This window comes from Phacochoerus africanus, chromosome 6 (assembly GCF_016906955.1).
Source record: "Phacochoerus africanus isolate WHEZ1 chromosome 6, ROS_Pafr_v1, whole genome shotgun sequence".
Taxonomy (NCBI): Eukaryota; Metazoa; Chordata; class Mammalia; order Artiodactyla; family Suidae; genus Phacochoerus; species Phacochoerus africanus.
Window position 1 is genome coordinate 67176808 of NC_062549.1, and position 13933 is coordinate 67190740.

Sequence of the window (13933 nt, forward strand, 5' to 3'; positions counted from 1 at the left end):
TCAACCTTCTCTTGTGTCTGGAGTTCCTGCTTTGGGAGTCAAAGCATTTTCATGTCCCTTTGAGTGACAGGTGTTTCCTTGCTTGTAGCCCAAAAGACCCAAAATAAGACTCCATGGTAAGGAGAATGTAAAAGTTCATATTTAATTTAATGGGAAATAGAAGAGTGCCTATAAAATCCTTGGGAATTTTGTATTTTTGATAAAACAGCAAGTTAGCTATTTTATTATATATCACATGGCTGTATATAATGTATATCAATTTAAATGAGTAATAAAAACTAAAGCACGATTAATTTTCATTTACCATCCTCCTTCCACCTTTGTTTTGTCTTTTTTTTTTTTTTTAAGGGCCACACATGTGGCACATGGAAGTTCCCAGACTAGGGGTTGAATTGGAGCTGTAGCCACAGGCCTACATCACAGCCACAGCAATGTAGGATCCAAGCCGCATCTGCAACCTACACCATAGCTCACCGCAAACCCAGATCCTTAACCCACTTAGTGAGGCCAGGGATCGAACCCACATCCTCACGGATGCTTGTCAGGTTCGTTACCGCTGAGCCATGACAGGAACTCCTCCCCGCCTTTTTTCCCAAAACTCTTCACAATTTTCCCTCCCTGCAGCTTAAAAGGATATGCTTATCCATTTGTTTGTGAGCTAAAGACACTGTGTAGACTTGGTTTTCTACACCAGTGGACCATCTACATCGCCGGTACTTCAGGGGCCAGAGACTGGAAGTTACCTTGGCCCCTCCTGCCTTCCCCGGCCCTCCAGAAAGCCTCTTGCACATGGTCAGCTCCCTTCCCGTCAGAGGCACGAATGTTCTTGGACTAGGGGTTATTTTTCTTCCTCTTTTCAAGTGTTTCCAAGGTCTTGGCAATAAAAAAAATTGTCTTCTACACCATGGGCACACCCCCACTTCTTTTCCCGGACTCTAGTTTCCCTTTCTCTCACTGTCACCCACACAGATGCCTGGGACAGAATATACTGGAACTGGAGACAAAGTGACAAGCCCTGAGGTAACATCCCACAGATGAAGTTTGATCTGAGGGGACCCTGTGCTGGGGTCGAGGGCCAGCTGCACCTCCTCACCTTCACTGTTTCTTCTGTTACATTTTTGTCAACTTTGGATGCTGCACACTGGTTCATTCGGTGTAAGAATGCCTGAAGGAAAGAAGAAAAGATGCCATTAGGTTACTCGAAAAACTGGCCGCTGATTAGAATTAAATTTTTTTTAACCAGAAACCAAATTTTACAAATCCAATAACTATTGAGTGTAACAACAGCTCTGTTGTAAAAGAAGAAACCACTGTGTATTCCTGGGAATTTATTTCCTTTATAGTTCGGGGGCGGGGGGGGCCATAGGTGGTCATGTAGATGTGAATTAAATGTATGCACCAAGATCTCAAAGTTCTGGGGTAAACACTTAGAGTTGAATGTTTCCTAAACTGCTAATTCTTGTCAAGCATACAAGACCAAAATCTAGCCAAAAAGGGGGATTTCTAATTTAAAAAAAAAGGGCCAAAAAATTCTAAAGTCACCCCCCTTATTATTTATTTATTTATTTATTTATTTATCTATTTATTTTAGGGCTGCACCTGCAGCATGTGGAAGTTCCCAGGTTAGGGGTCGAATCAGAGCTACAGATGCTGGCCTACACCACAGCCACAGCAACGTGGGATCCAAGCTGGGTCTGCGACTTACACCACAGCTCACAGCAATGCCAGATCCTTAACCCACTGAGCAAGGCCAGGGATAGAACCTGCATCCTCATGGATCCTAGTCGGGTTTGTTAACCACTGAGCCATGAAGGAAACTCCTAAAGTCACTCCTTTTAGAAGTGAGAGAGATTGAGGGCGGGAGAAAGAGAAAGTGACTTTCAAGAAGGAATGGAAGTTTCCCATCTCCACTTTTCTCCCTCAGATTTTAGAAAGCCAGAATTTGTATTGCTGGGATCAGGTCAGAACTCTCCATAGCCCTATCGTAGGCAAATGAGTTCATTAGTATTTCAAAGATCTGGACTCTTCTTGATGGTCACTAAGCTTTGATCAAAGACTAAACAAGCTATTATTTTTGCAAAGGAAAAAAAGAGTAGAAAGAGTTATTTATACTGGGCCTTAAAACAGGCAGTTTAGAAGGAAAAAAAGGAGAGATTTTCTATCCAGCAAATTTGGTCTGTGTCCTCAAGACACCATGCATTAACTAGCTAGTGACCAGGTGAGATTTCTTCTTCCCTTGTCTGTATCAAGAATCCCTGCCATTACCTGCCAAGTCAGGTATGAATGACAGCACACTAATTTCCCAGAGGCTCAAAGGAATCTCGAGATACTGCATCAAATAAATGAAAATTATTGAAGAATTTCATTTTTGACACACTATATTTACAAGGATTTAAGAGATTAATAAAACACAGGATTGCTCATAATATTCCAAAACCATCACCCTTAAGACATTGCCAGTAACAGTATAAAACGACACAACACTTTTGAGGACAACTTACCACACAGCTCAAAATTTTAAGTGGGCATTTCCTTTAACCCATTGATTCTATTTCTAGGAATTTATCCTAAGAAAATACTCAGACAAGGGGTTTTAATATATTGATTACAAAAGTGGAAGCATTGGAAACAACCTAAATGCCTATCACTAACGGGATCACTTAATATACTATGGTACATGCAAACTACAGAATACTGTTCAAAATTAGAATCATAAATGGTTGTGATAAAAATTATATATGTGTGTATATTCAACAGATGTCTATAAAATTTTATTTGGTGAAAAAATTTACTAAGCAGCATACTTGATGTGTTCATACATATACATACACTTTCATGCATGCATACATATACACATATAAGTATATATATATATGCATACAAGTATATATGTATATACACACACGTAAGTAAATGTGCATTTATATTAAGGAAAAATATGTAGCATATACTAAAATGCAAACAACGATTATCTCTAGGAGGTAGGAAGGTGACATTGTACATTTTCTTATTTTCAGAATATTTGGCTATGTGCATGCTATCATTTTTATAAAAAGAGCAAAACTATTTAAAAGAAACAAAATAAATGAGCCACAATATCTCACTCCCAGCCTTAGTTTCAGCATCATCTTGATTCCCAATGTAATCAGTTCTTGTTTCAGATTTCATGACTACTAAAGCCACATCAGTACTAACAGCTTCAACTGAATGAAAGAATTCAACTGAATTAAGTAAAAGCATGGAAAATTCCTGTTGGAAAATAATATAAAAAAGAGTGTATGTATATGCATGACTGTCACTTTACTATATAGCAGAAATTGGCACAACATTGTAAATCAACTACATTTTAATTTAAAAAAAAAGAACAAAATTAAAAATAAATAAAAGGTAAGAAAGTTTTGGATGTCACCTTAACTTTTTATTGGAAATATGTGATACAATTTTCTGAAATATTATCTAAAGTTAGGTATAACTGGCAATGGAAAGAGATTTTTGAATCTTCCAATTTTAGTATTAGTGTCATTTTTAATTTTAGTTTTATTTCTCTTGAATACTTTTCCAAATACTTATACCAAAAATTCTCCTTAGCTCTTTCCGTTTAATCTTAAAATAGTAAGGATGCTTTGGTTGTCTAGTTTACATTTCACATTGACCATTTAGGAAACACAGCCTCTCATGCAAACAAAATTTAAACTTCACCTCCACATTTATAAACCTTAACTTCATAAACTGAACTCAGCCACATTCTGAAACCAACAAATTAAAGACAGGAGGTAATGAAAATGAATCAAACTATGAGGCAGAAGGAAATACACAAACTAATAAACTCTGTCTTTATCTGACTTTTCTATCTTCTTATCCTCCATGACAATATGGAACTTTTGGTTTAACTGCGTATGAAAGAAAACCTGGAACTTCTTAGCATTTCTAACCAAGCATTTATTTTTCCCAAAAGCCTCATTTTATACAACAGTCACAGCAGATTTTAGATAGTTTGGTGAGAGGGCAATATCATCAAAACTGTTTGACATTTTTTACAAAATGTGTAAGTTTTCATTGCCAAAGATAAACAACGTGTTTTCAGAATCATCCTTTAGGGAATTTCCGTTGTGGCACAGCAGAAACGAATCCAACTAGTATCCATAAGGATGCAGGTTCAATCCCTGGCCTTGATCATTGGGTCAGGGATCCAGCATTGCCATAAGCTGTGATGAAGGTCACAGACACAGCTTGGATCCCACGTTGCTGTGGCTGTGGTGTAGGCCAGCAGCTGCAGCTCCAATTCAACCCCTGGCCTGGGAACTTTCAGATGACATGGGTGTGGCCCTAAAAAAAAAAACAAAAAAAAAGAATCATCCTTTAACAACCGGAATCTACAGCGTCACCTCAGACTTTGATAATTGGGGCATTTAATCTTTCTCCTATCAATCAAAGAAGCATTAATACCCTAGTCACAAAAATACATGAGATGTAATATGCTGTTTTATCTCTGTGTTCATTCGTTCTCACTGGTCCAGAATGTCATCAGAATTAGATCATCTTCATTTTGATACAAATTCACAGAAAATAAGTACTGGAAAATGGCCTTTAAAGTCAGTGGTTCTCCAACTTTTCATTGTGTATAAGACTTAGAGAGAATCTTCCAAATACAGATTCCCCAGCCCTGTATCCAGAGAGTTTGATGCAGCCAATTGGCTTAGGACCCCAGAAATCTGCATTTTGAGTAAGTGCCCTAGCGCAGTTGGTCCAGAGGCCACAATGTGATGACCTTTAATGTTTATTCTTCCCAAGACTGAAGGAACAGACTTTGTGAAACAAGTGGTAAAAAAAAAAAACCCTCACTTACTTTACCTTGACCTTCAACTCCATGTCACAGCCCCTCTACACAGAGTACCCTCTGGCTCAGCCACTTGGGGTTCCTGATATCTCCCCAGAGGATCCTCCCACCAGCAATGAAAATCACAATCTGGGCTGCGTCAACAGGTCATAATAATCTCTGAAGGCTCAGGAGCTGTGGAGACAGGTGAGCCGGGGAGGACTCACTAGGTCACCTTTGGAGGCAGGTGGCCCTCCATGTACATCCAGATGGGCAGGTGTGTTATTAGCACATGCTCAGTAAACCAGCGCTCCCCTGACAATGATGCCACACAACACATTCCCAGATATCACTCTAGTCATGGGCTGTCTTCCACCATTCAGAGCACGGAACTCCTCACCTTCTCTTCAACTTGCTCCATACTGTTTTCCTCTCGACAAGAGTTTGGTAAAATGTGTTAAATGCCATACATTAGTTAAAGTTTAAGAAAGCTAAAAATGCCACAAATTTGCTATTGAGAAATCAAAAGAAGGAAGAAAACTCACTCAGATATAACAGGGAGACAACAGCAATCCCCTTTGTCTTTGTCCATCTGGGCCACCGTCAGCTCAAAAGTAAAGTCAAGCCCATGATGAGTTTGATTCTCAGAAAGCACATACTCATTTTATCATTTCAATATACTCCATTATAATCTTTCTCAACTCATGTTTGTCCTTCCTGGTCTTTTCAAAAGTCAGGCACACACCGTAGGTCACTCTCAAAAGTCATCCAGATTTAACAGTTCATGCTTTCAATTCTAGGTACCTGAGGCCAATCTGAATTTCAGATCATACAAGCATTAAACCTTACCAGTCCTATAGTCTGCATTCAGAATGATCTGAGCAACAACCTGTCACCTTGAAAACATGGTTACTGACTATGAATAGAGATGGATAAATTTTACATAAAGGGAAAAATTTAAGAGGAGCTGCACTATTTCAGGAAAGAAAGTACACTCATGTCACGAAGATAAGTGGACAAAATACAAGTAAATATTTTCCTTTTGCCTCTTGAGCTTAAAGCAATATTATGACATCAAAATTCTTTGGAAGATAAGTGTTTTGTAATGTCTTGCTGGGAGAAAAATGAAGTCCAGATAAACGAAAAAGCCTTGCCATCTCAGTTTGCCTTGAATATCTGGTTGACTGCGGTGCCATGTTATGGAGAAGTCTCTGAAGAAGTAATTGTTGGAGTGGAGAATGAGTTTGTTCTGGCCATGTTGTGTTTAAGATACCCACTGGCACCAACGTAGAGATCTCCGGTAAGGAGTTAGCTGTACTGATCTTAAATTCCAAGATGAGTCGGGGGCTGAAGTTAGAGACCTGACTGCTATTGGCATGAAGACATAACTCAAAGAAAGTGTCCATAGAGAGGAGAGAACTGGCCCCCGTTTACTGGAGATGGTACTTGCATGGAGAAGACAGAAGAGCCCAGCAGAGAACCTTGGGGGCACTCTATCAGTTAGTGGTCAAGCAGAAGAAGAGAAACCAAAGAAGCCAGTAAGCTAGGAGCCAAACCAAGAGAATGTGGTGACACAAATGCCAGCAGAGAGAGGGTTTCAAGAAAGGAGAGGCGGTCAATGGCTTTAACAGTGCTGAGAATTCAGGCACGGGTCAGACAGATGTATGACTTGACTGCACAAGGTCAGTGGCTAGTGATTTTGACCACAACAGTCCCAATGGAATGGGTACAAGGAGAAATGGAGAATAAGAAAACAGAGTTGGTAGCCACAGAAAAAGCTTAAAAGTTTTTAAGTTTTGCTGAGAAAAGGAACAGAAACATGAAGGTGAATTGGGACCAAGAAAAGGTCTGTTTTATTTATTTATGTTTTAAAGTTGATGGCTGCCTCCATGGCATATGGAAGTTCCCAGGCCAGGGACTGAATCTGAGCTGCAGCTGTGACCTACACTGCAGTTACAACAATGCCAGATTTCTTATCCCACTGTACTGGGCGGGGGATTGAACCCATGCCTCCACAGTGACCCAAGTCACCGCAGTTGGATTCTTAACCGACTGTGCCATGGCAGGAACTCCAGGGTTTATTTTTCAAGCTAGAAAATATGGGCTCAATTTATCCTTCAAGTTACATTTTATGTGCCCTTAATATGTTTTTGGCAAACCCTTCATAAATTATCCAGATCACTGGACCTCACTTTTCCCTGAAAACAATATTTATGCTACATGCTAGGCATTGTTTTTGAAAGTGCTTCTTAGATGTTTTAGTCTCAGGATTCCTTCACACTTTTAAAAATTACAGAGAACTTCAAAGAGCTTTTATTTATGTGTGTTATATCTACCCAATATGTGATATATTCAAAATTAAAGCTAAGAAAAATGTTAATATTTTTTACCCAGCCATTAATTTATTTATAAATGTATTAATCCATTACACATTAACATATGTAATATATTTTTTATGAAAAACAGTTATCTTTTCCCCCCAAATTTTTTTTTTTGTTAATGTGGTGTATGATGCTGATTGATTTGCGTATGTTGAACCATCCTTGTGAACCTGGGATGAACCCAACCTGGTCATGGTGTATAATTTTTTTGATATGTTGTTGGATTCGGTTGGCTAAGATTTTGTTGAGAATTTTTGCATCTATATTCCTCAATGATATTGGGCGATAGTTTTCTTTTTTGGTGGTATCTCTGTCTGGTTTTGGAATGAGGGTGATGGTGGCATCATAGAATGTCTTTGGGAGTATTCCTTCTTCTTCAAACTTTTGAAAGAGTTTCAGGAGGATGGGCACCAATTCCTCTTTATATGTTTGATAGAATTCACCTGTGAAGCCATCTGGTCCTGGACTTTTATTTGTAGGGAGTGATTTTATGACCTCTTCAATTTCATTTCTAGTGATCAGTCTGTTCAGTTGGTCTGTTTCTACTTGATTCAGTTTTGGCAGGCTGTAAGATTCTAGAAAATTGTCCATTTCTTCCAGATTGTCAAACTTGTTGCCATATAGTTGTTCATAGTATTCTCTTATGGTTTTTTGTACTTCTGCTGTATCTGTTGTGATTTCTCCTTTTTCATTTCTAATTTTGGTTATTTGGGTTCTTTCTCTCCTCTTTTTAGTGAGTCTGGCCAGGGGTTTGTCCATTTTGTTCACCTTTTCAAAGAACCAGCTCTTGGTTTTATTAATTTTCTCTATTGTTTTTTGAGTCTCTATTTTATTGATTTCTTCTTTGATCTTTATAATTTCCTTCCTTCTGCTGACTTTAGGCCTTTTTTGTTCTTCTTTTTCTAATTCATTTAGGTGGAGGGTTAAGTTGTCCATTTGGGATCTTTCTTTTTTTTTGAGAAAGGCCTGTATCGCTATAAATTTCCCTCTGAGCACTGCTTTCGCAGCATCCCAGAGATTTTGAGCGGTTGTGTCTTCATTATCATTTGTTTCAAGGTAGTTTTTAATTTCCTTCTTGATTTCCTCATTGACCCATTGGTTTTTTAGTAGCATGTTGTTTAGTCTCCATGCAGTAGGTTTTTTCTCTTTCCTTTTCCCATGGGTGATTTCTAATTTCATGGCATTGTGGTCAGAGAAGATACTTGAGATAATTTCTATGCTCCTAAATTTATTGAGGTTAGCTTTGTGTCCCAATATGTGGTCGATTCTTGAGAATGTTCCATGAGCATTTGAGAAGAATGTGTATTCTGCTTTTTTTGGATGTAGTGTCCTGAAGACATCAATGAAGTCTAACTTTTCTATTGTTTCCTTTAGGATCTAGAGGATCTGTCCATTGATGTGAGGGGGGTATTAAGGTCTCCCACTATGATTGTATTCTCATCAATATCTCCCTTTATGTCTGTTAATATTTGTTGTATGTATCTGGGTGCTCCTGTATTTGGGGCATATATGTTGACGATAGTAACATCCTCTCCTTGGATGGATCCCTTAATAATTAAATAGTGTCCTTCTTTGTCTTTCTTTATGTCTTTTGTTTTAAAGTCAATTTTGTCTGATATGAGCGTTGCGACTCCTGCTTTTCTGTCATGTCTACTGGCGTGAAATATTTTTCCCCACCCTTTCACTTTCAATCTATGTGTATCCTTTGTCCTAAGGTGAGTTTCTTGTAGGCAGCATATTGAAGGTTTTTGCCTTTTTATCCACTCAGCCACTCTGTGTCTTTTGATTGGGGCGTTCAGTCCATTGACATTTAAGGTGACAACTGATAGATGATTATTTATTGCCATTTGAACCTCATGTTCCAGTTGATTCTATGGTTCTCCATTCTTCCTTTGTGTGTTTTAGCCTGATGGTCCTGTAAGTTCAAACACTTCATTACTATATTAAAATTAAGAAGAGAAACATACAAACAAACAAAAAGGGTTATTTACTTCCTAACATCCCTTGCCCACATTTTATGGTTTTGATGACTCTTTTTTATTTTTTTCTTTTTAATTTTATTTTGTTTGAGGCCTGTTCATGATTAAATCTGTATGCTGGCTTATTTGAGTGACTGCTCTCTGATTGCGCTTTCCTCAGTCCTAGTTCTTCCTCTTCTTCTTCTTTTTTTTTTTTTCTTTTCTTTTTTCTTCCCTTTCCTTCCTTTCTTTTTGGTTTAGAGAAGCCCTTTCAATATTTCCTTTAACCTGGGTTTTGTGTTGCTGTATTCTTTAAGTTTTTGTTTGTTGGAAAAAATTTTTATTTCCCCTTCTATTTTAAATGATATTCTTGCTGGATAGAGTATTCTAGGTTGCATATTTTTTCCTTTTAGCACTTTAAATATCTCTTGCCATTCCCTCCTGGCCTGTAGTGTTTCTGTAGAGAAGTCAGCTGATATTCTTATGGGGGTTCCCTTGTAGGTAACATTCTGCTTTTCTCTTGCTGCCTTTAGGATCCTCTCTTTATCACTAACTTTTGCCATTTTTATTATGATGTGTCTTGCTGTGGGTCTATTTGGGTTCAGTTTGTTTGGGGCCCTCTGTGCTTCTTGTATCTTGAACCCAGTATCCTTTAGATTTGGGAAGTTTCCAGCGATAATTTCTTCAAATATATTTTCCATCCCCTTATCTTTTTCTACTCCTTCTGGAATTCCTATTATGTGTAGATTGGCCCGCTTTATATTATCCCATAGGTCTCTTATATTGCTTTCCAGTTTTTTGATTCGGTTTTCTGTCTGTTGACCGGATTGAGTGATTTCCATTATTCTATCTTCCATATCACTGATTCGTTCTTCTGCATTATTCATTCTGGTTTTTACTGCCCTTAGTTCAGTTTGCATCTCTGCAAATGAATGTTCTAGTTTTTCTTGGCTCCTCCTTATATTTTCTAGTTCCTTTCTGAGGGTATCTGCATTACTGTTCATATCTTCTCTTAATTTCTTCAGTATTTTCACTATTTCTCTTTTGAACTCCAGGTCAGACTGCAGAGATCTGTTTCATTGTTGACTGTTTTAGGTGAGTTCTCCTGTTGGTTTGACTGGGGGTGGTTTCTCAGCTTCTTATGAAGAACATTCTTAAGTGCAACTAGCATTCTCCTACCACTCGCCATGAATGAGTGGCAGTACACAGGGACGGCTAGTAGATTGGTGCCCCTGCTTTCATTCACACTAAAGCATCAGCAGTTTTACACAACATTGCTTTTGCACCACTAGTGCAAACATCAATGCAGTTATAAGAAAAGCAAATAAAGTCTTAGTATTACCACAAAAAGTGTTGACCTTATATATCTCCCAAGAGGACGTCACAAAACCACAAATGTCTGCAAACCACACTTCGAGAACCACTGTTCAAGGCATATGAGATATATCAATTTAAAAAACAGACAATAATCTCTGCTTATGTTTGGGGGGGAGAGACATATACATACAATAAGCATAATAAATGTATTTGGTATATTAGAAGGTAGGTGCTAAAACTGAACAATGAATTTACTATACTAAAAAAGAAAGTATCTACATACATTTGAAAAGCCATATACTTTGCAATAATTCCAAGGTTCTCCAAAGATCCAGGGCCCCAAATCTGTCACCAAAAAGCTATACCCCTCGATTCTCTTATTTAATTAAATTTGACCTTTCTCTTAGTACATCCATGGCATCACCTCTCATACGAGCCAGTTCCATTTGTCCACCTTTTCTTCCTCTTACATTTTTCCTCTGTACCATTCAGGACCATTAACAGAGGTACAAGATGCTGCAGCCTCTCCCTGCAATGTCCAATCACCTCCAAATACAGGAAGTCAAGGACTCTTCAATTGTATTTTTACTGCCAAGCACTTGGGGCTCATTAGGGTGGGGGAAGAAGAAAAATTAGAAACACAGGGAAATTACCACCTATAGATATTTTATAGTTACCTTACGATTATGGTCCTGGTCTAAAGTTCCAGACACCTATTACTGAGCTGTAGCTTCTACTCTTGCCTTCTTAGAATGCATTCTCTATGCAGCTGCCAAAAAAGATCAATTAAAAATAAAAATCAGACTTTGGGGTTTCCAGTCCAGCAGGTAAGACTGGCAGTTATCACTCCATCCTAACCACAAGTGAAAAGCTGAAAAAACTGAAAAATCAGTAACTCTCCTTAAATCTGTCAGAGAAGTGAGGTCACAGGGCAAACTGCTGCTCTCCAAATTGGAGAGACAGATAAGCAAAAACACAGAATCTCAACTTACCAGGTGAAAAAGCCATGAGCAGAAATCTCTGCCAGAAGTGGTACAAGTTAGGAAATCCTAAATTGTAACTGATAGATTGTTGGAGGCTTCATGTGGAAAAGTCTGAGGCTTAAATCTCCAAGGGGACCCAGTCAAAAGGACACACCCTCACACTTCTGTGAGTTTTACCTCCAGGAGCTTTACAGATTTTCACAATGACTACCAGAAAAATTTTCTCCCGCTCCAGGGGAGGCAGAGGGAAAGTAGCCATTTTTAAATAGTAGTTTCTTTTAAAGACTTTCTCAGACAAATTAAAACAGAGCAAACTTGTTGTAGTAGACCTGTCTTGCAAGAGAAGTCAAAAGTTCTTAAGAAAGAAGGCTAATGATAATAGATCAAAACCTTGGATATAGATTAAGAAAGAAAAAGCATCAGAGAGAAGGAATAAATGAAGGGAAAATAGAAACTTTGATTTTTATTTTTTAAATTGAAATGTAGTTAATCTGTGCTAGTTTCAGGTGTATAGCAAGTGACTCTGTTTTTTGCAGATTACATTTCATAATAAGTTATTGTAAGATATTGAGTATAATTCCCTGTTCTATACAGTAAATCCTTGTTGCCTATCTATTTTAGTTTGTATTATTATTCCCATACCCCTAGTTAATCCCGCTCCCTTCCCTCTCCTCTTTGGTAACCTTAAGTTTGTTTCTTCTTATTCCGAGACCTACATAGCTCATGGTAATGCCAGATCATTAAATTACTGAGCAAGGCCAGGGATCAAACCCACATCTTCATGGATACTAGTTGGGTTCATTAACTACTAAGCCACAATATTTTATGAGTTCCCTTTGTGGCTCAGCAGTTTATGAACCCAACTAGGATCTATGAGGATGCAGGTTCGATCCCTGGCCTCGCTCACTGGGTTAAGGATCTGGCATTGCCATGAGCTGTGGTACAGGTCACAAATATGGCTTGGATCCTGTGTTGCTGTGGCTGTGGCGTAGGCCGGCAGCTGCAGCTCTGACTCAACCCCTAGCCTGGGAACCTCCATATGCCATGGGTGCAGCCCTAAAAAGCAAAACAAACAAACAAACAAACAAACAAATAAAAAAAGAATATTTTGTTATCATAAGGTACTTGGTACTACCCATGAAGAAGTATAGTATTTGAAAGTGTACTTGAATTAGTTGCAAATGTATACTGCAAACTCTAAGGCAACCACTAAAAAAAAAAATTTAAGATGTATAACTGATATACTAAGAAAGGAGAGAAAATGGAATCAATAAGTGCTCAATTAAAGCCATAAAAAGATGGAAAAAATGTTTAAAGGGCAATAAATAGAAATAGTAACAAATATGATAGATATTAACCAAGCTATGTCAAGAATCATATTAAATGTCAATGATCTAGATACATCAATTAAAGGAGATTGTTGGAGTTCCCTGGTGGCCTAGTGGCTAAGGATCTGGTATTGTCAAGGCTGTGGCTCAGGTCACTGCTGTGACATGGGCTCGATCCCTGGCCTGGGAATTTCTGCATGAAAAGGTGTGGCCAAAAAAAATAGCAAATAAAAGAGATTGTCAGAGTGGATCAAAAAACAAGACCCAACTATATGTTGTCTAAAAGAAACCCATGTTAAATATAAAGACACATACAGATTCAAAGTTAGGGGATGATAAAAGATATACCTACCATGCTAACATTAATCCAGACAAAGCAGGAAAAGCTCCATTAATTTCTGACAGAGCAAACTTCAAAGCAAGAGGAGTTATCCAAGATGAAGAGGAATATTATATCATTATAAAGACGTTATTAAAATTAAAAACACTGTTCTATGGATGACAGAAAAATGAGAAGACAAGACACAGACTGAAAGAAAATATATGCCAAAGACATATATGAGAAAAGACTGCTACCCAAGATATACAAAGAACTCTTGAAATTCAACAAGAAAATGAACAATCAGATTTTCAAATGGGCAAAAGAAGTAAACAGACACCTCACTCAAAAAGATATGTAGATGACAAGCATATAAAAAGATGTTCAAGGAGTTCGCGTCGTGGCGCAGTGGTTAACGAATCCGACTAGGAACCATGAGGTTGCCGGTTCGGTCCCTGCCCCTTGCTCAGTGGGTTAGGGATCCAGCATTGCCGTGAGCTGTGGTGTAGGTTGCAGATGCGGCTAGGATCCTGCGTTGCTGTGGCTGTGGCGTAGGCCAGTGGCTACAGCTCCAATTGGACCCCTAGCCTAGGAACCTCCACATGCTGCGGAAGCGGCCCAAGAAATGGCAAAAAAAGACCAAAAAAAAAAGATGTTCAAATCTTATATCATTAGGCAATTGAAAATTAAAGAGCAGTGATATAACCACTACACACTTAAAAGAAAGTACAAAATCCAAAATACAGACATCACCAAAGGAAAGAACCTAGAGGAATCAGGAATTCCCATTCTTGCTGATGGGAATGTAAAATGGTATAGCCACTCATGGGT

The 13933-nt window shown here is 38.3% G+C and overlaps 1 protein-coding gene across 1 annotated transcript in view; it reads right to left on the minus strand.

The window, feature by feature from the left end:
* Nucleotides 1–13933, minus strand: part of PREX2 (phosphatidylinositol-3,4,5-trisphosphate dependent Rac exchange factor 2) — a 280051-nt gene that overhangs the window by 211603 nt on the left and 54515 nt on the right. The window contains exon 2 of the mRNA XM_047783794.1: nt 1094–1165. Coding sequence (XP_047639750.1) covers nt 1094–1165 — 72 coding nt within the window. The remainder of the gene's footprint in view (nt 1–1093; nt 1166–13933) is intronic.